Consider the following 21,620-nt stretch of genomic DNA (forward strand, 5'->3'; position numbering starts at 1 on the left):
TACTGCAAATGAAAGTGGGATTTATGGATGCAAGATGCACCTAATTTGCAAATGAGTACTGATTTTCAGTGTGAAACAAGCAGTTTTTATTTCAAAAGTTTTAGTTTCTGGATGCAAGATGTCTTCACTGAAAAATTCATTCTCAGTTTATGTCCACTACAATTTTCCATATCACTCTTGTATATGTTGCACAGCTGAATTACAACTGACTTCTAGTGTTAAACATACAAATCATAACCGGTGTCTGCATAACCTTAAACCTTACCTGTATAAAGACACACACATACACATACACACACAAACCAACAAGTGCTATATGGGGGGCAGGTCACTATCTCACCAGCGTAAACCAATTACACTTTCATGTGAAAGTAGGAATGTTCTGCACTATTTTCCAGTCTCCTCATTCAGGTTTTCACACCAGTGGTGTAAAATCTCTACAGTTTGGCCCCTGACCCCAGCCTCTCTACCTGGATAGTTAGGGAGGCAGCTGCGGGGTCATCAACAAGCCAGAACAGCTCGCCGTTGGTCGGGACAACACGCGCTGCTGGAAACGCTGGACCCTCTCTACCCTCTAGCACTTCCTGCAAGAAAATGGTCACTGTGTTACAACAGTAATGTTAACTCAGTGGTATCAACCATATTTATACCTGTTCCGTGGGTCATAAAATTGCTGAAACATAAAATTATTTTACTTTTAGTCAACAGTGATCAAACAGATACGTATATTTGTGCTCATATTCATCTTTTTCCCTCCTTTATTTCAGTTTAGTTTTAGTCCTGTTATTTTTTCTACTGGTCCCCTTCCATCCAAATAGCAGGTTTTTAAGACTGAATTTGAGATGCGTGTGTTCAGTGAACGTCTCCAAATGTTACCTTCAAAATGGGTGCTTTGCTTCCTCCTGTTGATACAAAAGCCACACAGCGAGCAGAGTTCACCACTGGAAAAGTCATAGTTACCCGCTGTGGCGGTGGTTTGGGAGAGTCGCTGATGGGTGCCACAATCTTCTTGGTTTCCTGTTTATGGAGTACACCCAAACCTTATCGTCTGTCATGTATGATGTGTACAGTGCCTAAGACTATACTGTAACTGTCAAACATATGATGCAACATGAGACTGATTGCTACACAGACACGTAACAAGAGGTGATAGAGAATACCACAAGGTTCAAGTTGTGCCTAGATCTTAACATTTCAATGAAATATCAAATTCTGCCTGTATATCTGGCAGATATGCTAAAGAACGGTCCTCACCTCCAGGAGTGGGTGGCCTGGGAAGAGGGAACAGGTGTGTCCGTCAGGCCCCATGCCCAGCAGTAACAAATCAAACACTGGGATGTCATCATCTGGGAAGGCCTGTGTGTTTGAAAGGAGCAAAACAACACTGTGAAAATTCTGCAAAAATATTAAAGCCTGTAAGAACATGTCTGTCAGAATTCAGAGCCAGAACTGATCACAACAAAGTTAACATTCAGTACTGTGCAAAAGTTTTAGGTCCTTTAGATGTTTTCATTATGTCATACCATCAGGGAGGCACCTAATCGGTCTCAAATTCATTCTGCAGAATGACAACAACCCCAAACAAACAGCCAGAGTCATAAAGAACAAGGACTCCTGCAACAGATGGTATGGCACCTGCAGATCCCTGATCCCAACATCACCGAGTTGGGATTACATGAAAAGACAGTGGACACTGAGACAACCAAAAGCCACAGAAGAACTGGTGCAAGTTCTCCACGAAGCCTGGAGCAATCTACCTGCCAAATACCACGAAAAACTGTGCGCAAGTGTTCCTATGAGAATTGATGCTGACTTTTTTTCACAAGTGCTTAAAGCTTTTTCTATGTAAGAGATGTGTGTACCTCCTTCAGTTTGCGGGTATAATCCTCAGCACACTCAGCGACAGGCAAAGAGGCATCGATGGTTAAGATCCCACTGTCAGGGATGTTGACCTTGGAAAACAACTGACCCTGGAAAAGGAGCAAAGGAGTTATATTTTACTCTGATGTGGCATAACAAAATAAATAAACGTAACCACAATGGATGCAAACACACCCCTGAACACATACCTTGTACAGCCCATAGGTGCTCTCTGGATCATCAAAGGAAACCAGTCGCTCGTCACAGAAACCAACAACCCACTTGCTGCAGTCCAACTCTGGCAGGGCGAGCAGCTCTTTGCTGAGCATGGAGACAAGGCTTCCTCCAGAGAGGCCCAGGGTGAACCTGCCGTGAGAAGCGATGGCCTTCTCAGCCCGAGATGTCACCAAAGTGGCCAGCACTGGACCAAGCTCCGTTGCGGAGGGGAAGACCACAACTCTTCTGCCAGCCATGACAGCACTGTCTGAAAGAAAGAGCAACTGACAAGAGCGGAGACAGAGAGTGAGGAAAAACTGATTTTGAGCAATATATAAGGAAGTCAATTACCAAACAATTTTGCAAGTCATCATGAGTCTGGAAATATTCTGCACTAAATCCTCTAATACATTACATAAACTGCGTACGACGATACGTTAAAGCCCTTCTTTTAAACTATTTAAAGTCGATTTGATACGCTCTTATAGTCGGGGCTCTGCAAACAGAGGACTGGAGATTAAGCTACGAACCACAACAGGATATTGCATTAACCACTATCGGAAATATCAGGAAGAGAAGCTCATTTCTTGACATCTTAAACAACCCCGATATTTCACCACAAACTACAGTTTTCCGTAAAAAAACTGAAGTTTCCTTACCCAGTTGGAATCTCAGGTGCAACTTGTTATGAGGAGGATTTTCGGTCGGCAAATGAAATTCGACGCACTACTTCCTGAAACGAGTTTTCACCAGCCAATCACGTTTTGTGTTAAGACCGCACTGCCTTTTGGTCAGTTGAGTCTGAATGGCATTTAAAAAGTTAGCTTATCGACTGACAAGTTTTAAAAAAAAAAAAAAAAGCAATTGACAAATCACCCAACACAGACGCTGATGCTTAAGTCAAGGAAAGAAGCTGGGTCAATAATGTCACAGATCAATATCGTAGTTTTGTGAATGATTGCTATGCTTCCTCCCGCCCAGCAGATGGAAACAGCGTATCCATAACAACCACTTGAGTTTTGTGGAGACACTAACGCGGACCTTGTGGGCATGCACACGCAGCTTTCGCCGTGCATTACACTGTTAACTACATTTTACAGTCAACATTAAGACCTTCTGGCTGAGGCGTCTTGTCCGTGCGCGTCTCGCGTGTCACAGAAACCCTGAAACCATGTCGACAGTCTTCTCTTTCCAGACGCAGCTCGTCTCCATCATGGACGCGATATCCAAAACAGCTGTAATGGAAATAAGCAAACTGGTGGAGATCGAGACGAAGATGCTGAAAATAGAGATAACTCGAGGGCGGAACGAGATCGCCTCGCTCTCAGAGAAACTGCAGCTGATGGAGAAATTGCTTTATATCGCACAGGGGGGCAGACAGGACGCGGCAACATGCCCAGTGTCAAGGAACGGCTCAGCAAACAGAATATTGGAGCCTGACAGGACAAGACCTGCCATAAAAAGGTAGGCTTGTAGATTCCTGTTTGTAGCCTGTAGATATAATGCTTCCATCATGACCTTTACTGTCAGCTCCACCCTGCATGGTGCATTAATCTAACTTTATTGCATCCTAGTGAGAGCCCATGGGAAAGCATAAGTTCCTCCACTGAGATGAACAGTTTGCATCAAGGTGAAGAGCAAGCTGCAGCTGAAGTAAGTCTGCACTGATCATACAGTGTTATGCCGTTATTTTGCACTGTGTCCTTCATTTATAACAGGTGCAGTTCATACAGTGTTTTCTCATTAGCTTCCAAACACACCAAAAGAACAGCTTGACCTTATTGTGGTCAAGGAAGAGCCATCAGAGTTGGACACCGGAGACACTGAACAGGATTGGACAAGAGAAAACAGTGAGTATGAAATTAAAGACTGGTTGCACAGCGATGTGTAAAATTTACATACAAATTCTGACTCAGGATAACATACTAATTATATCATAAAATGGACCTTGAGTGACCATAAGTGGATTTTGACTTAAGATTTTACCTTCACACACCCCACAAAATGTGTCCTACAAATATGACGCGTTCAGGTTGTGGCCTTCACCAGGGTCAATCATATTCCTAATTTGTGTTTAATTTCAACATGCTTGTATGCTGTTAACAGGAAAGGAAGCAGTCACAGACACTCAGAAGAGCCCAGATGTGATGCAGCGTCCCAAGCCCATCGCAGAACGTCACCAGCCCATATTCACTGATGGCTTTGTGAGCCTGAGCACCCAGTCGTCTCTCGCTGGACCTGGGAGGAGGGAAACACAGTGGAATCCACAGCTTGCACCAGCACACACAAATCTAGAGGCTGGGAAAAGCATTGCTCAAAATGTTGCCTCCCAAAGCTTAAGCGTGCTCAGAAATATGAAGATTCACAACTTGAGGAACTCAGCTGCGAAGAGGTTCGGCTGCTTGCAGTGTGGCAAGAGCTTCAGATGCTTTAGTCAGCTTGAAATACACCAGAGAAGTCACACAGGAGAGAAACCCTTCAGGTGCACGCTGTGTGGAAAGAGATACGCACAAAAAGGGCATCTTTATACACACCAGCGCACACACACTGGGGAGAAGCCGTATCGCTGTCCTATTTGTGGAAAGGGTTTTATTCAGAAATGCACTCTTGATATGCATCAGCGCACACACACTGGAGAAAAACCTTTTGTTTGCATCAAATGTGGCAAGGGTTTTACAAAGAACTGTAATCTGAAAAAACATCTGGCAGTACATTTAGATCCTAGTTTGAACATGTATGGTGGTGAATCTGGTGCACCAACATTTAGTGGGACATTCATTAACGGAACCACTTAAAACAGTCTGTTAAATATAACTCCGCCAACTGTTTGATTGAAATAAATATTTATAATAAAGTTATCTTTGCTCCAGAATTCAGTAGCAGACAATTGTGTATCACCTGCTCTGCTGTGATAAAAATGTCTCAGTACATATGTTCCTTGCTGCTTTCCTTTCATTTTTCATTTTCAACCAGTCCCCTTTCAAACTGACTGTTGATGTTCTGCAGTATACAAATACACACTTAGGTTACAGTATAACATTTTTCTTAACTAACTCTGCAGACCAAACGAATCAATAAATCACTCTCATTTTCTGTCAATACTAAGTAAATAAAAAGCAGCCCAAGTTGCAGTAATGTAGAGGCCAGACAATGGATGAACCGTTCACAACACTTGATCCTTCCACAGCAATTACTGTGAAAGTACCGTGGAGGAAGGCACTGCTCCAGTAGAGCAGGAGTCCACCACGTTTATTTATTAGTGAAGACCTGTACATCTCTCGGGGTTCGCAGGCCCGAGAAGCCTGCTGCAGCTCTCATCTATAGCATTCACAAGCAACACGCCCCTCTCTTGGGGTTCGCAGGCCATGGTACCTTTGGGTCTTGTGCTGTCCAACCTATTGAATTAAGAGACATGGCTTTCCTCTCTGACCAACTGATTAAACAATGAATATGCCTCCTGTGTGACTTTGATTTTTATTATCATGTTTGTACTTACACGGATGATGCGGTCACCTGTCTTGGTTCTGTCTGCGTTCTTGACCTCCTCCCGCATCATATTAATGACGACGCCCTTTCGGTGGCCAGTTATGGCGATGATGTAGCCTCTCAGCAGTCCAAAGAAAGTTTAACTTTTGTCTGTTTGATGGATGCTTCTGAAGGTAATCTTCTCAAAGTAAAAACAGAGGAAGAACACTGTATGCATAAACTTGTAATGTGACATTCTTTAGCTAAGGACCATAGAGGGATGGCACACACACCATAAGAGACCGAACAAGGGCCACACGCTGACCACAAAATGCCACGAAGGACCACTGTGTTCTTCTATTTAAATGAGAAGAAATCACCAGACCAACATACATACATACATACATAGTCCTTGTTGAATATTACTCAACTGCGCATGAAAGTGGCTCAGTCAAAACTTAACTTGAGTTAAAGTACAGTGGAGTACTTGCTTTTAAACATACCTAAGTATTCAAAAGTACAAATTACAAAGTACATTTTCTAATATCGATACATTACTGTATTGTTTTCACAAGGCATTCACATGCATATGCTGGTGGTGCATGCTGGGAGAGGGGACGGCTCCCACACTCTGTCTTATACAGTCTATGGTACGAATCGATCTTTTGAAAATAAAATGAGAATCGATTCAGAATCGGAGAAACGATATTATCAACACAGCTCTAGTATATGGTAATGCTGCTTTTTTAGTAAAGTACCGAGTACTTACTGAATGACATTAGTACTAACATGTCCCTTTTTAATACATAGAAGAATAATAATCTGTTTCAACATTTCTGCAAATCAAACTGTAGAAAAAGTGAGTGATTTTGTATTGTGTTGCCTTCACGTGCTCATCGTAAATGTCGGCACTCAAGGATACGGTTTTCCCATAATCCCTTGCGGCACAGCGATAGCACATATTTGATCAAGGAGCAACGTTGTTACTCGGGGAATTGCGCCAGAATTTGGATACACCGCGTCTCCCCATCGAGATGATGTGCGACACCACAAATCGGAGTTTTCGGACGCAGTTAGCCGCTATATTGGACAAAGTAACGAAGGCGGCTTTGGTTGAAATAGGCAACCTGGCTGACGAGTGCTCCTCCGTCCTTCACACCGAGATATCCCTGCACAAGACGGAGAATGAGGCGCTAAAGAAGAGGTGTTATTCACTGGAGGTCCAGCTGAGAGCAGCGAGGGAGGCACAGACCTATCCTGCGCATGTTAACAGTGTCGGCCGCCGGCACCCTGCAGGTCAGGATGATTAGAGAGGTGGACGGGGGTCGTTTCTGGGCAGAAACCCCAGTGGTGGGGAGGGTTTAACCCGTGGTTTTAGCCCAGCAAAACAACCGATTTTTTGCCAGGCTAGCTAGCTTTGGTAGAGACCACACTACCAAAGCTAGCTAGCCTGACTTTGTATTCGGTGCACCTGGCTAAAAGTAATGCAGTCTAATACAACAGTTTATTTAAAGAGGTATTGGTTCAGCTGTATGGTCATTTTGATGGACGTATCCTCGCTGATATAAACGAGGTGCACAAAATAATAGAAACGCCTGTCCTTGTGTGGCAGTACTTTACAGCACCACAAACAGCAACCTCCATCATGACCATAAAGTTGAATCACCACCCCTCTAAACAGTTTCAGCACAACTTGGAACATTATAAATATCATTAAGGGAGGATTTATTGTACAGATGTTGTCTGAGACTTAGTGCCGAGTGTTCCTAAGAACTAAGACTAACAACTAAGGATACAGCCACAGTTACTCCTCAGTTTTCACCCAAAGTGAAGATCTGTATTGTCAGCCCTTCACTTTCAGTCATTTTGAAAAACAGTAATGCTGTTCTGAAGTTTTATTTGGTCTTGGTGTATATATTTACACTATGATAACATTCTATAGGCGCCTACAATTTCACATCTCCTTCTTCCAGAACAGCAGCAGCTTGCTCCAACCATCGATGGAGTTTTTGGAAAGGACTGGTGTATGGACTTTTGGAGAGAAGAGAAACACCCATCTCACAGAAAAGACACAATGGAGCCTGCTGCTATGACAAGCATGGGAGTACAGGTCAGTGCATCATTTACCAACTGGTTTTGATATTCAGTGCAATAACTTCTTTAGTGAACAGAGATGACCGAATGATTTTTATGCTCAAAGATGTTTGTCACCTGTCTTGTCGGTAGGCAATAGACTTGATGGAGAGGGAACCTGATCTCATCTTTGTCAAGGAGGAGTCATATGATGATCATCCCATTGGCCAGCAGATTAGTTTCACAGATAACAGGAAAAGTAAGTTTGTTTTCAAAAAAACCCCAAAACAAATCATTGAAATCCTGATAGTTTCTGTGATTTAACTTCATTTATTCTCATTTAACAGTTGGAATTTTTGAGGAGGACAGCATGCTTCATAGATCTGTTGATGAGCTGCAGCTTCACTCAGGGGACTTAAACAACTTCCCCATGGCGGCTGACACTCAACCAGAACAACGCACACAGCCAACAATTATGGACAAGTTAATAGATGATGCAACAATGAGTACTCTGGTTGACAACACAAATCCTCCTTCAGCCACTGCAGAATACTCTGACTATACGAATGATATCCACATGAACACAACCAAAGAACACACTATACAGCCAAAACCTGTCAAGCCAACAAAAAGGTTTGAGTGCTTATTCTGTGGGAAAATATTCAACTATTTGAGCAGTTTAAAAGTTCACATCAGGCGACACTCTGGTGAGAAACCGTTCAGCTGCTCAGTCTGCGGGAAGCGATTTGCTCAGAAAACATACCTGAAACTGCACCAGCGTGTGCACTCGGGGGAGAAGCCGTACAGCTGTCCAGACTGTGGCAAAAGTTTTTCCCAGAAAAGTTCTCTGAACATACATCTTCGAACACACACCGGTGAGAAGCCTTATAGCTGTGTGGATTGCGGGAAATGCTACGCATACAAGTACGGCTTAAATCACCACCAGTGTTTCACTTGACTTCTCAAACAACCACAAGGAGAGCTTGGTTATCAGTAAGAAGTCTGTGTCTCGCAACTGTGACCAGAAGTACTGTCAGTAATCCTCATAGTAGCTCAACATGTGCCAATGTGTCTTTAGGGAGCTTAAATGTGGATGAAAATGTAGATTTGAAATACCCCATCTAAATCAAAGAAGAGCAAATTTTTCCAGCCTATATGGTTAACAGTACTACTGTAAAATCTTAGCTTGTTTCGTGTGTTTTTAATTTTAGTGATAGGAAAAATACTGCAGCAGCCAAATGAGGGTACAGAAAATAGTTTCTAGCTTACCATTTGATTGGGTGGGATTCGGTTTACTTGACTGGCCAGGGGGTAGTTCATAAATTGTTGAATTCACTCAATAAGCCTGTAAAGTCAGTTACATATTCTCCTTGAAAAGGAAAGGATCATGGATCAGTCACAGCTGCTGATCCAAGCTATGAAAAATGATAAAAGACTTCCTTTTTTCCTCATGCATGTTGTCATATGATTGGTGTAACATGTTACACATACCTCAGTGAACATATGCCAGGCTACAAAAGGCCTGACAATGTCTGATAATGCCAAAATTACTTTGGACAGTTGCTCCATTGTTTGCACATGTGTAGCAAAAACCTTCAAAACTACCTCTTCACAACGAAGTCAAACAATTCCTTCTGTTTGCTTCACTGCCCATGTCTCACCCCTGCTTTGTATTTACCATATGCCATGCCTCATTTCTTTGACATATGACTGGGTTTGAAAGCAATGTTGATGTGTTTTGGTCATATAATATTCATATGATTTAAACACATTTTTCAGGTCTAAATGGTATTGCTGTTTTAAAATGTATTTGTATGGCTGCTTCATTATTGTAGGATGACAAGTTGTGTAGTCATGTGCAGTCAAGCCAAATTGTAGGTTGTTGTTTTTTTTTCTACATGTTAACCATTTCTTTTAAAAAAATCATATGGTTTACTCTGTGCTTTCCTTTGCCAAATCATCATCAGAACTGTCATCACATGAAAAGTTAGTTGTAATAAGGTTGTGTTTTGCCTGTAATAATATGAATCCTTGAACACGCCACACTGACCTCACTAAACAAATTCTCTGAGTCCAAGAAAGAAATCTTGTGATGTTGATTTTTTTTCCCCACCCACACCTGCATGCCCCTTATAATCATATACTGTATGAACAAAAGCACTAAGATGTGCTTTGTTCAGATTGTCAAAGTTGAATATTATATTAAAGGCAACCTCAATTTAGATTAGACAAAACATAATGCTTTGAAAGAAGAGTTTTATCAATAAAAATATTAATCACAAAGTGAACATTCATGACTGGGTTTTTTTTATTGTAAAGGCAGAAACAACAATTAAGAGAGAATTGCTACATGCTTAAATAGAAAAGACAAAAAAGAGGACATTTTGCTCCACACTCCTGATTTTCTAAGAACTACTACACCTTTGGACAGAGGTGTCCAAACTGTTCCACAAAGGGCCGTGTGGCTGCAGGTTTTTGTTCCAACCAAGCAGCAGCACACCAGACTTCTCTCATTTAATCAACTGATCTCAGTCTTCAGACAGTTGATTGGTCAAACTGTGTGCTCTTCATTGGTTGGAACAAAAATCTGCAGCCACATGGCCCTTTGTGGAACAGTTTGGACACCACTGTACTACACACTACAAGTAATAACGACATAAACTAACGGACTACGTGTACTACATGATGCATTCAGATTAATAAAGCTACTGATTTTGTGCTACAAACAGTAACTGACAGGTTTCAGCCATTAGGTTCTTAAGATGTCTTCTAGCTATGGGATTTTCTCCCACAACCTCACGATTTCTGTGTGCCAGTAAATGATGGTTGAGGTTCACCTTCTGTGTGAAGGTCTTCCCACATTTAACACAGCAAAACGGTCTCTCCCCAGTATGGATGCGTAGGTGACATTTCAGATTGCCTTTCTGGGTGAACCCTCTCCCACACAAGCCGCACCTGTAGGGTTTCTCTCCTGTGTGGACAACATAATGAATCCTCAGAGCCGATGGGTTTGCAAAGGTCTTCCCACACAGCTCACAAGCCTTACTGACTCTCTGTGAAGGAACTGGAGGCACGCATGTGTGAAAGTTTAACTTGTTCCTGTGAGGGAAATTCTGCTTACAAATGTTACAGAAGTTTGACTCATGTGATTTCATGTGGTGTGTGAGAGTGCCCTTGTGGTAAAATGTCCTGCTACATATTGGGCATGTGAATTTGTCTTTGTTCAGATCTCTGACAGTTTCTACTGCAGTATTCATCTTTGGCTCCTGCTGACTTTCTTGAACAAACTGTATGTCATCATCATCATCATCGTCGTCGTCATCTTCTTCGATTGGAATGATATGAGTGCTGAAGGCCTCCTCTGTGTCAGTGATGGATATTAGCTGCATGGATGGCTCTTCAATAGCAGCTGTAGACATCACCTGTTCTCCTTCCTGATCAAATGACAGGTTGCAAGTGCTGCCATCACCTGAATAACCGACTGACAGCTGCTCTGGTTCCTCAGCTGTACTTTCTTCATGTTCTGTTTCATACAAATACATAAACAAACACTAAAAAGTCATATAAAGGTGCTGAATCTGCAGTGTGTACTCTCTAATACCTCTAATACTCTCTTACCTTTCATACTGAGTGTTTCCTGCTGGCAGCTGCTGGCAGCATCCTCCATATAATCCTCCTCTTTGATCTCAGTGACAGTAATTTGGTCAGACAGTGCTGCCAAAGACTGCAAAACAGAAAATAGTTCGAACATCTTCTTTGACAAGAGCTGAAATTATTATTCGATTAATCTTGTTTAAGTAAGTAATTAAGTAAGTAATTAAGTTTCTATGTTTCTATGTTCCTTCCTTCCTTCCTTCCTTCCCAGCTTCCCACACTTAATGCCTTTGTATATCTTTCTCTCACCTTCTCAGAGGACTGTGGTGAGTCTGTGACTCTCTCCAAACTGTAAGGGTCTCTGTCTTTCCATAGATCCATACACCAGTCTTTTCCAAAGACCCCCTCTATGGTGGGAGACCCAGACTCTGAGAAGTTAAACAGGGAAAACACACCAGTAAACACCGAAGCAACGCTGGTGGCTTCTGTTTAAAAAAAAAAAAAAAATCTTCTGAGCTAATGTTAGTGTGAAACTCAAAGAAAGGTACCATGAGGATCCCCGTCTCTGTAGCAGACAGTCTGCACACCCACGGTGCGATAACTTTTACACAACTTGGGGGCGTCGCTACTCACAATGGTCCGCTCGCACTCCAGACTGTTAACTTTTTCTGCCAGGGCTGAATTGGCAAACAGGAGCCGGGACAACTCGAGGCGTAGCTCAACCGAGTCTTCATCCACCAGTTTGCAGATCTGACTCAGGGCAGACCTGGCCATCGTCTCCATGATGGAGGAGAGCTGTGAGTGAAAAGAGGGGCGGCTCGCCATCGCTGCTTCTGCATACAACAGTCCTTTTCACCAGCTGAAGAAAATATTAAGGATTATTAAAAAATTAAGAAATGAAGTTGCTGGCTAGAATAAAGATGATAACGCGCATTAGCCGAATACGTTGCTAATGGGGCTAATTTGAGCTAACGGTACTCGCAAAGCGGGACCCAAATAAATGTAGCAACTGCGACGTATTTCCGGCGGATGCAACCGGTCAGCTGCGTTGTATTACAAGGCTTCCTGGTTCGCTAATAAAACCGATGTCTTTTCTGTATTAAATGATCATTAATGTAGACTGCTTTCTCACGAATCAACGTAGATTTCAGTAGACAGGATCCGATACAACCGCAGGCTCGAACATGAACACGGAGAAGGACTTTTCGCCTTTGACGCCCAACATCGTCAGGGCGCTGAATGATAAACTGTACGAGAAGAGGAAAGTTGCAGCTTTAGAAATCGAGAAACTGGTGCGAGAGTTTGTGGCTCAGAACAACTCCACTCAAATCAGGCATGTGATCCAGATTCTGGCCTCGGAGTTTGCCCTCTCCCAGCACCCCCACAGCCGCAAGGGGGGTCTCATTGGACTGGCAGCCTGCTCCATCGCCCTCGGCAAGGACTCAGGTCTGTATCTGAAGGAGCTTATCGAGCCTGTGCTCACATGTTTTAATGACTCCGACAGTCGTTTGCGCTACTATGCCTGTGAGGCCCTCTATAACATAGTCAAGGTGGCAAGGGGAGCCGTGCTGCCCCACTTCAACCTGCTCTTTGATGGTCTCAGCAAGCTTGCAGCAGATCCAGATCCTAATGTGAAAAGCGGATCTGAACTCCTGGACAGACTGCTGAAAGACATAGTGACAGAAAGTAACAAGTTTGACTTAGTGGCATTTGTGCCCCTGCTGAGAGAGCGAATCTACTCCAATAATCAGTATGCCAGGCAGTTCATCATTTCTTGGATCCATGTTCTGGAATCTGTGCCAGACATCAACCTGTTAGATTACCTCCCTGAAATCCTGGATGGGCTCTTCCAGATCCTAGGAGACAACAGCAAGGAAATCCGTAAGACATGTGAGGTGGTGCTGGGAGAGTTTCTGAAGGAGATCAAAAAGACTCCCTCGAGTGTGAAATTTGCTGAAATGGCCAACATCCTGGTTATCCACTGCCAGGTTGCAGATGAGACCAAACTCACAAATGACCTGATCCAGCTGACGGCTATGACCTGGATGAGAGAGTTTATCCAGCTTGCAGGCAGAGTGGTGCTCCCCTACTCCTCTGGCATCCTAACTGCAGTGCTGCCTTGTCTTTCCTACGACGACAGAAAGAAAAATACCAAGGAAGCAGCCAGTGCCTGTAATCACAGTCTGATGAAGCTGGTGACCCCTGAGGATGATGAAGATGAGGAGGAGATGAGAAGCGAAAGTACAGGGTCACCCTCCAGGGAAGATGGCCAACCCAAGACAGAGGCAGACAGCAGTGATATGCTGACCGCATCACAAGACTCTGTTGGTTTAAGTAATATCAGCTTCTTTACTCCAGCGAGTGCTGACAGGCCTCAGGTAACTCTGGACCTGGACGGTATTGTTCAGGTGTTGGACCGTCACCTCCATGACTCCTCCACTGGCATGATGACCCGTATAGCTGTTCTCAAATGGCTCTACCATCTCTACATCAAGACACCTCGCAAAATGTTCCGCCACACAGACAGCTTGTTTCCCATGCTGCTGAAAACACTGTCTGATGAGTCAGATGAGGTGATACTGAAAGATCTGGAGGTGTTAGCTGAAATAGCATCATCTCCTGCCGGCCAAACAGACCAAGCTGGCTCCTGCAACAGCACTGACAACAAACTGGAGCTCAAGGTCCCAGAAGGTGCCAAGCTGGGACAGCAACACAGCACATGCTCCAAAGCAGTGGACTCATCCCCCTCCACTCCCAGCATGAACTCCTATTTTTACAAGTTTATGATCAACTTGTTGAAGCGCTTGAGTCTGGAGAGGAAGCTTCTGGAGAACAGAGGAGCTTTCATCATCAGGCAGCTGTGTTTGTTGCTTCATGCAGAGAACATCTTCCACTCCATGGCTGACATCTTGTTGAAGGAGGAGGACCTCAAATTTGCTTCCACTATGGTTCAGACGCTCAACACCATCCTGCTCACCTCTGCCGAGCTCTTCCAGTTACGCAACCAGCTGAAAGACCTGCGCACTCAGGAGAGCTGCGCTTTGTTTTGCTGCCTGTATCGTTCCTGGTGCCACAACCCTGTGGCCACTGTGTCGCTCTGTTTCCTCACACAGAACTACAAACACGCCTATGATCTCATCCAGAAGTTTGGAGATCTAGAAGTGACAGTAGACTTCCTGATGGAGGTTGACAAACTAGTGCAGCTCATTGAAAGCCCCATTTTCACCTACCTACGTCTGCAGCTCCTCGATGTGGAGAACAACCCTTATCTGATTAAGGCACTGTATGGTCTGTTGATGCTGCTGCCTCAGAGCCAGGCCTTCCAGCTGCTCTCCCACCGATTGCAGTGTGTCCCTAACCCAGAGCTCATGAGGACTGTGGATGAGTCCAAGTATATGGACTCTAAACAGCAAGTGACCTTCAAACGTGCCTCTCACACTCAGATGGATTACAATGAGCTGCTCCAGCATTTTGACCGTGTCCAGAGCAAACATCTGGAGGTCAGGCACCAACGCTCTGGGCGTGCCTCTGATCACCCCGACAGGAAGCTGATGTGAAGTGATTGTGCCATAGTGACCTCTGGTCGCTGAGAACAGCAAGAGGGGGTGGAGGAAAATATTTTAGGAAACAATATATATTGTACTGGAAAAGATGATTAAGACGCTATTGAAGCCAAAAAGTATTAAGTGAGTATGATTTAAAACTGTCTTATTGGAGAAGCACTGGATATACACTGTCATGTAACAACTCTTATGTTTGTAAATTTCTTTGCCAATAATGAGAGCAGTGTTATGTAAGAGAAGGAAAACATTTTAAATGGGAAATAGATTTCATAAACTTCAGACTGTACTTACTGTGAAGACTTGGAGGATGTACATAAAATTGCTTACATCATAACTAGTGGTGATCTCAGCAGCTGAGATTTTTATCTGGCTAAATGAAATGGTCACAGTATTTCAAATGAAAATGTCACCCGTCTTATTGTTAAATAGCACACTTCTCTGTGTAATCTTATAGTATTTTCATTTGTTGATCCTTCTGAGTAGTATGAATAGGCTGTGCGCTCAGGGTTGCCTTAATCTCATGTCAGCCAGAAAAGAAATCTCACATGTAAAGTGCTGACCCAGCTCAACTGAGATTTTAAACTCTGGAAACTGTGGGTGACTGAAGTCTGGCATAAATTCTGTGGAGGCCCATATTGTTACACCTCTTGCCATTTCTGTGTTTGTGCAGCTGATCAGGAACTTTACACATCTCCAAGCTTTTAATTTGATTTCTTTCTTATATAGTCTTCAGCTAATATGTATTTCTCTTTGTTTGTACAGTGTCTGTTTATCTTGCATTCTTAAAAAGAGTTGCACTTTTGTCATTCCTGTATGAAAATCAATAAAGTGGACCACGTGATTGAATTTTTTTTTTTAACAGATCCATGTAGTGCACAAAACTATGTAATTAAAGATACTATGTGTGAACAGAGGAGGAGAAGAAAGCTGCAGACACATTACCGCTACTATTAATGACCTTTTTCTAGTTTGTGTTGCATCCTGCATAACCTGCAGCCTTTCGAAAGTGGCGTAATCAATAATTCAGTCTCTATTTATTACCATAATTGGGCTCATTTTACATCAAGCTTGAAATGTACACTATTCAGTCAGTTTTACTTTGTGCTTAATTGTGTGTGTAAATGCATTCAGTTAACTTTCATATAGGTTTCGTCTGTGATTATGAGCATATTATCCAGGCTAGATTCTATTGAAGCAAATGAGGAATTGCATTGAAGCGATGATCTTCAAGCATATGGCTTGTAATTTTTTAATAGTCAAAATTAGCCTTTCATCTGTTTAAATGCTTCTTAGTTCTTAAAATTGAATTATTCTGCAGTAAATGGTCTGTAAAATTTTATCTGTACTGACAGTTACATAAATATATATAAATCAAAAGCAACTCTATCTTAAACTCACTGTGTTTATTTCATTGGAAGCCAAAGAATTTGGAGTTAAAGCACTGAAAACAGCACTTTCTATATTATGCAAAGACAGAACCACAGAAAGAATTGCAACTTAATTTTAAACATCTAAATAATATATCACAAGATTGCCTACTTTGATATGAATGAAGGTTGTAGAGCTCATTTCTCCAAATTAAAGTGTCTCATTATATAGCTGATACATCTTTTTCTACTTTAAGTTTTATGTGTCCTTTCCAGTTTTTATTAGCATGTTCTGAAGCTGAACTGAAAACCTTGCCTTAATGTTGATATATGGTGAAACTAAACGAGCTGATCTTCCTCTCTTTTGCTGCAGGGCTTTATGCAGGTTCTTCCTGTACATGCATCAGGAATATAGGTCTTACTGCCTGGTAGAGACTCACCCTTAAATTTCACAGATGGAGGTTGACGTGTCATGTCAGGGTGTGGATGAGTCCTGCTGTGCTGTATGTGGGGGAATCTTCCGGGCTCCAGAGGTCCTCTCCTGCATCAGTTGTGGTTGTAGCTTTTGTAACTCTTGTTTGGAGCAGTTCTGGACACAACATGGTACAAAGGAGTGTCCTCTCTGCTTTAAGGAGAGCCTTGAACTTCCACATGAAGCATGTGGAGACTGACTGTTTCTCCTCTCTGTAGCTGATCTGCACCCTGTCTGCTCTATGTGCCACAGGTCAGGCCTGCATATGAATCACAAAGTGTATCCCATAGAAGAGGGATTCAAAGTTTGTAAGGTAAGCTGAATAAACATAGCTTAAAGGTTTAATCTTTTTCACCTCATGATTCTCATTTGCTCTGACATGCACTGTGAGCTGCAAGGTCTTATATAGACAGGTGTGTGGCCTTCCTAATCAAGTCCAATCAGTATAATCAAACACAGCTGGACTCCAATGAAGGTGTAGAACCATCTCAAGGATGATCAGAAGACAGCACCCGAGTTAAATATATGTGGGTCAGCAAAGGGTCTGAATACTTATGGCCGTGTGATATTTCAGTTTTTCTTTTTTAATAAATCTGCAAAAATTTCAATAATTTTGTGTTTCTCTGTCAATATGGGGTGCTGTGTGTACATTAATGAGGAAAAAAAATGAACTTAAATGATTTTAGCAAACGGCTGCAATATTTTCATCTGTTCTGTAACTGCATGCAGAGCATCGCTAATCTGGCATGGTTGTAGTGTGTGAGTATGTGGGGGGTTGGGGGTGGATTTGTTGACTCTTGGCTGTTACTATCTATCGGTCTGAAGTGCTGCCCTGTTACTGGAATGGATGCAAATCAAATTTTCACTTAGGCATCTCAACAAGACTAATCACTTATTTAGACAGAGCTATATTAGGGTGGGTGACATAGTTATGTTGCAGTATGTTAGAGGGACTTTTAAGGGACTGTCGACATGAAAATATAATTAAACCTGGCTGTATTTGAATAAAACTTAATATAAATCAACATGAAGGATAAAGCCTCAGTCATCTAGTGTATGTAACCACTGACATGCTGTAAAAGCTCTCCTACCTGCATGATTTAAAGCTGACTGTGAATCATAACAAAGCCTGTGTGAAATATAAGAGCAAACATACAGTGTATTTTACACTAGAGTTAAAGCAGCACTGGGTCACATAGTGCTTTTTTGTGGCAGGATTGTATTACCCAGGCTTTTTATCTCTATACTCTTGGCCTATTTTTGGTGCAGCACTAATTCCAGTAAACTAACTCCCAAGGTCAGTTTACTGTTAAATACTTTTGAAATTAACAAATGAATATTAAAGATGATCATGCTACTGTTTGCAAATACTTTCTGTTTGCTCTTTAAAAAAAAGAGTCGGTGGTGAGCTGGTTGGGTAATGTGAGCTGTGTTTAATGTTTTTATACCAGAAGGGGGTTTGACTCTGTGATATCTTAAAAATAACCATGTGTCAGTTCTTAAAAAGCTGTTGCCCAAAGCTAAACTTAACTGTGAAAAAAATGTTCCAGTGGTCAAGAGGAGGCTATTTCTTTACTCACATAACTTCAGTCCAAATCAGTTACTTCTGTCTATTAATAGCGCCAACCTGACTCTTATTTTGGACATTGTTTCTCTGTAAACCCTTCATTACACTTTGACAGGTTGTTTCAACAGGCTTCTCAAATAACTTAGAGCTGATCATAGTATAACTCCAATCCAAAGGCCATCTTGAGTGCAAATATTCCATTGTCACCTTTCTCTCTCTCAGTCATGTTTGGGTTATTCTTCCGTGCTATTACCCAATATACGCACACTACTCAGATTTGCACAGATACAGTCTCTTAAATGTAAAACCAATTTGTTTTATTTTGCGGTGTAGTGTTTATTTGAGAATGTGCAATGTGCATGCTCAACCCAGCACAGCATAACATGGGATATGCCTCCGGGAGCTGAGGTATTAACACTTATTTCTGAGGTTAAGATGAAGTAGCCGTACTGAGACATGGGAGGGGCCTTGAATCCTGCCTTGTCTTTAAAGTCCTGTGAGGAATAATGGCTACTAGACGTGTTCATCTTGAGGATGACCTTTCCTGTCCAATTTGTGGGCATATTCTCAGCCAGCCAGTTGTGCTCACTTGCAGACATAGATTCTGCAAAGCCTGTCTAAAGGACAGCTGGGATACACAAGGCAGTGGGGATTCACACTACTGTCCTCTGTGCTGGCGCCGTTCCTCCATGGATCAAATGGTGGTGAGCACTGTGCTGGAGAAAGCCTGTGAGTCCTTCAAGGAGGACAGAGGCAAGAATGACCCAGAGGCTTGTAAAGAACATGGAGAAAAGCTCACAATGTTCTGTTTAGAAGACTTGGAACCGATCTGTGGTGTGTGTGGGAAAGCAGCTGCACACACTGGACACAGGCTCTATCCCATTGGGGAAGGTGCTCATGATTGTAAGGTAGGCATTTTAAAGTCACAGGGTTGATCATTCCAGAATTTCACATTAGTAGCACATTTTCATTGTTTAAACTGCCTATCTTCAAACATCAGCTACTTGGGAAACATTGCATTTCTAAAAAGTTTTCCCGTTGTTTTCCTACTATCAACTACTGTCTGAATTTGTCTGTGGTTTGTCTGTCACATTGCTGAAATTGAAGTATGTCTTTATGGGCTAGTACCCAAGGTCAACAATAGTGTGGGTGAGCCTTCACAATTAAAATGTGAAGATGATTCACTTAACTTGACAGTCATAATTGATTAGCTTGGCTGGTTATCTTGAAAATTTTAAAACGAAATCTTAGTGGCTATTCATCGTTGCATAATAATGAAATTTACCACAACACGTAGAGAGATTGCATGCATGCATGCATGCATTGTTTATTATGTTGATTTTGATTTTTATTTACTTACTAACTTTGTGTTTCTCTAAGCCTGATATGCTGACATGTGTGAAGGTGTTTGGCAGAGTTCATTAACATTCTAATAATAGATTCATATTTTTGGTTTGGGGTTGCTGTTGGGGTCCCGAGAGGACTGAAACTCGACTCCCATAAGGTTTCTGTGACACTACATTCAATCTACTCCTCCCCTCAACGGCGTCCTCTTGAGACCCAGGAAACCTTAAGTATGAATTGAAGTGGATCTGCTGGTTCTCATATTGAGCCCCTATCTGGAGCTCAATTTTTCTTACATTACTAGAGCATCAGAATCTTCCCCATAGATTTATCCCTTTAATGTGATGTTGCTATATTGTACAGCTTTGCATTTACAGGGAATGCTGCCAAGGTTAGAGTATGTGGCAGCTGAAAGCCCCACATTGTGCTGACAGCTTGGCCACCTGCCAGGCTGACCTTGTTTTTAAGTTTCAATGCCATGTCAATGACTTTGTAGGAGGAACTGAAGAATGCGCTGCTGCCTTTGAAAGAGAAGTTGCAGACTTACAAGAAGGCCAAAACGGTTTGTGAGGACATGGCAGAACACGTTAAGGTACTGTCAGTCCCATCATTGCCAACTGTTACTTTGAGCCTCCGAGAGACCATAGGTGAGGAAATGATAACCCATCAGTCACTTCTCTTTCCAGAACCAAGCTGAGCATACCGAAACACAGATCAAAGAAGAATTTGAGGCCCTTCACCATTTCCTGAAAGAGCAGGAGGCTGCCAGGCTTTCCACTTTAAAGGCTGAGGAGGAGCAGAAGAATCTGATGATCAACCAGAGGATTGAGGAGATGAATAACGAAATGACATCTCTCTCCAACACCATCAGATTAGTAGAACAAGAGATGAGAGCTCATGATATCCCATTTCTTAAGGTAGATAGTACTTGACAATACAGACAATTTGTATAACATATCTTAACCAGATGTTTACATTCATACACACTTCACTGGGTGAAGACTGTTTCTCAATTTTTCAGAATTACAAGGAAACAATAAGGAAGTAAGTGTTATTGCCACACCTAGGATCCAGTTAAACTTATTTTTAGAGTACTACAGCTTTACTGATACAATTCTCAACAGCTAATTGCCAAAGTATCTTTTCAGAACCTGGCGGACTTCCCTTGATCCACAAATGATTTCTGGGGCTCTGATTGATGTGGCCAAGCACTTGGGCTCTCTGAAATATAAAGTGTGGGAGAAAATGAAGAGTATGGTTAAATACAGTGAGTTCCCCAAGCAAAAATTAGTCATGTTTTATTGGTAAGCTCTTTTGCTGTCATATTAGTAACTTCTACCTCATTTCCTCTCTCTTTCAGATCCTGTGATTTTGGATCCCAACACAGCAGCTAGCTGCTTTGTCCTCTCAGAGGATCTCACTGTGGTACAGAACTCTACTCAGATTTTCAGGCTGCCAGACAACCCAGAACGCTTTGACATAAGTGCTGAGATGCTGGCAGCTGAGGGCTATACTTCTGGACGTCACAGCTGGGAAGTAGAGGTGAAGGACAACACCTACTGGGTGGTGGGAGTTGCCAGTGAGTCCATCAACAGGAAGGGAAAACATGTGCTGACACCAGCAGAAGGGTTCTGGACTATTCGGTTTCGCAATGGAGAGCATAAGGCCTGCACAGCACCATGGGAGCCGCTGAACATGACTGAGAAGCCAGAAGCGATAAGAGTGGTTTTAGACATGGACCGAGGCAAGGTGACCTTCTACAGCCCTGGAGAGAGAACACCTCTCTATACTTTTACAGATGTCATCACGCCCAGAGCCTTTCCCTACTTCTGTACTGCCTGCAAAGAGCATCCACTGAAAATCCTACCTTCAAGGATATCCTTGTCAACAGACCATTAATTCACCTTTGATCCAAATTGCCAAACACTGTATAAAACCCAATGAACGAAATGAAGGGCTATTAAAGCAGTGAAGTTTTGATAATTTGTTCTTTTTGCAGATGATTGTGGCAATACAGGATCTAGGGGCAGCACTACGTTGCCATTAAAGTTGGAAATGCAAGTTTTTTTTTTTTTTTTTAAATGAACTACTCAAACATA

General features: G+C 42.4%; 5 protein-coding genes across 6 annotated transcripts; 3 read left to right on the forward strand and 2 right to left on the reverse strand.

Annotated features, from left to right (window-relative positions):
- Window positions 1-46: 46 nt before the first annotated feature.
- pgls (6-phosphogluconolactonase) lies at window positions 47-2,810 on the reverse strand. Its single transcript, XM_041063652.1, has 6 exons — window positions 2,736-2,810; window positions 2,070-2,360; window positions 1,863-1,970; window positions 1,255-1,356; window positions 877-1,017; window positions 47-584 (listed from the first exon to the last, which is right to left on the reverse strand). The coding sequence occupies exons 2-6, from the start codon at window positions 2,331-2,333 to the stop codon at window positions 438-440; spliced, it is 762 nt and encodes a 253-aa protein (XP_040919586.1). The 5' UTR covers window positions 2,334-2,360; window positions 2,736-2,810; the 3' UTR covers window positions 47-437.
- A 296-nt stretch (window positions 2,811-3,106) lies between these two features.
- On the forward strand, window positions 3,107-9,832 carry LOC121198264 (zinc finger protein 567). The gene is made up of 8 exons (XM_041062262.1): window positions 3,107-3,540; window positions 3,651-3,729; window positions 3,824-3,926; window positions 4,183-4,865; window positions 6,498-6,837; window positions 7,515-7,651; window positions 7,768-7,873; window positions 7,962-9,832. The coding sequence occupies exons 1-8, from the start codon at window positions 3,248-3,250 to the stop codon at window positions 8,570-8,572; spliced, it is 2,352 nt and encodes a 783-aa protein (XP_040918196.1). The 5' UTR covers window positions 3,107-3,247; the 3' UTR covers window positions 8,573-9,832.
- An 86-nt stretch (window positions 9,833-9,918) lies between these two features.
- On the reverse strand, window positions 9,919-12,190 carry LOC121199136 (zinc finger protein 510). Of its 2 annotated transcripts, none has more exons than XM_041063639.1 (4): window positions 11,757-12,190; window positions 11,518-11,636; window positions 11,233-11,338; window positions 9,919-11,137 (listed from the first exon to the last, which is right to left on the reverse strand). In XM_041063639.1, the coding sequence occupies exons 1-4, from the start codon at window positions 12,031-12,033 to the stop codon at window positions 10,320-10,322; spliced, it is 1,320 nt and encodes a 439-aa protein (XP_040919573.1). In that variant the 5' UTR covers window positions 12,034-12,190; the 3' UTR covers window positions 9,919-10,319. The 2 variants fall into 2 exon arrangements, with proteins under 2 accessions (XP_040919573.1, XP_040919574.1); XM_041063640.1 differs by having other exon boundaries at window positions 10,996-11,165.
- Window positions 12,191-12,245: 55 nt separating this feature from the next.
- On the forward strand, window positions 12,246-16,111 carry vac14 (vac14 homolog (S. cerevisiae)). The gene has a single exon (XM_041063622.1). The coding sequence runs from the start codon at window positions 12,393-12,395 to the stop codon at window positions 14,763-14,765; it is 2,373 nt and encodes a 790-aa protein (XP_040919556.1). The 5' UTR covers window positions 12,246-12,392; the 3' UTR covers window positions 14,766-16,111.
- Window positions 16,112-18,557: 2,446 nt separating this feature from the next.
- Window positions 18,558-21,619, forward strand: trim35-13 (tripartite motif containing 35-13). The gene is made up of 6 exons (XM_041063638.1): window positions 18,558-19,085; window positions 20,018-20,113; window positions 20,208-20,438; window positions 20,543-20,565; window positions 20,670-20,788; window positions 20,882-21,619. The coding sequence occupies exons 1-6, from the start codon at window positions 18,684-18,686 to the stop codon at window positions 21,418-21,420; spliced, it is 1,410 nt and encodes a 469-aa protein (XP_040919572.1). The 5' UTR covers window positions 18,558-18,683; the 3' UTR covers window positions 21,421-21,619.
- The last annotated feature ends 1 nt before the right edge of the window (window position 21,620 follows it).

This window comes from Toxotes jaculatrix, chromosome 18 (genome assembly GCF_017976425.1).
Source record: "Toxotes jaculatrix isolate fToxJac2 chromosome 18, fToxJac2.pri, whole genome shotgun sequence".
NCBI lineage: Eukaryota > Metazoa > Chordata > Actinopteri > Toxotidae > Toxotes > Toxotes jaculatrix.

Excerpts from the sequence above, each read along its gene's own strand:
- pgls (XM_041063652.1), bottom strand. The coding sequence starts at position 2,333 with ATGGCTGGCAGAAGAGTTGTGGTCTTCCCCTCCGCAACGGAGCTTGGT. Across the intron at positions 1,971-2,069 it reads GCACCTATGGGCTGTACAAG|GGTCAGTTGTTTTCCAAGGT; the intron begins GTATGTGTTCAG and ends CTCCTTTTCCAG. Across the intron at positions 1,018-1,254 it reads CAGGCCACCCACTCCTGGAG|GAAACCAAGAAGATTGTGGC; the intron begins GTGAGGACCGTT and ends CTCCATAAACAG.
- trim35-13 (XM_041063638.1), top strand. The coding sequence starts at position 18,684 with ATGGCTACTAGACGTGTTCATCTTGAGGATGACCTTTCCTGTCCAATT. Across the intron at positions 19,086-20,017 it reads AAGGTGCTCATGATTGTAAG|GAGGAACTGAAGAATGCGCT; the intron begins GTAGGCATTTTA and ends ATGACTTTGTAG. Across the intron at positions 20,114-20,207 it reads ACATGGCAGAACACGTTAAG|AACCAAGCTGAGCATACCGA; the intron begins GTACTGTCAGTC and ends TTCTCTTTCCAG.
- LOC121199136 (XM_041063639.1), bottom strand. The coding sequence starts at position 12,033 with ATGGCGAGCCGCCCCTCTTTTCACTCACAGCTCTCCTCCATCATGGAG. Across the intron at positions 11,637-11,756 it reads CAGAGACGGGGATCCTCATG|AGTCTGGGTCTCCCACCATA; the intron begins GTACCTTTCTTT and ends TTAACTTCTCAG. Across the intron at positions 11,138-11,232 it reads GGAAACACTCAGTATGAAAG|AACATGAAGAAAGTACAGCT; the intron begins GTAAGAGAGTAT and ends TGTATGAAACAG.
- vac14 (XM_041063622.1), top strand. The coding sequence starts at position 12,393 with ATGAACACGGAGAAGGACTTTTCGCCTTTGACGCCCAACATCGTCAGG.
- LOC121198264 (XM_041062262.1), top strand. The coding sequence starts at position 3,248 with ATGTCGACAGTCTTCTCTTTCCAGACGCAGCTCGTCTCCATCATGGAC. Across the intron at positions 3,541-3,650 it reads ACAAGACCTGCCATAAAAAG|TGAGAGCCCATGGGAAAGCA; the intron begins GTAGGCTTGTAG and ends ATTGCATCCTAG. Across the intron at positions 7,652-7,767 it reads TGACAAGCATGGGAGTACAG|GCAATAGACTTGATGGAGAG; the intron begins GTCAGTGCATCA and ends TCTTGTCGGTAG.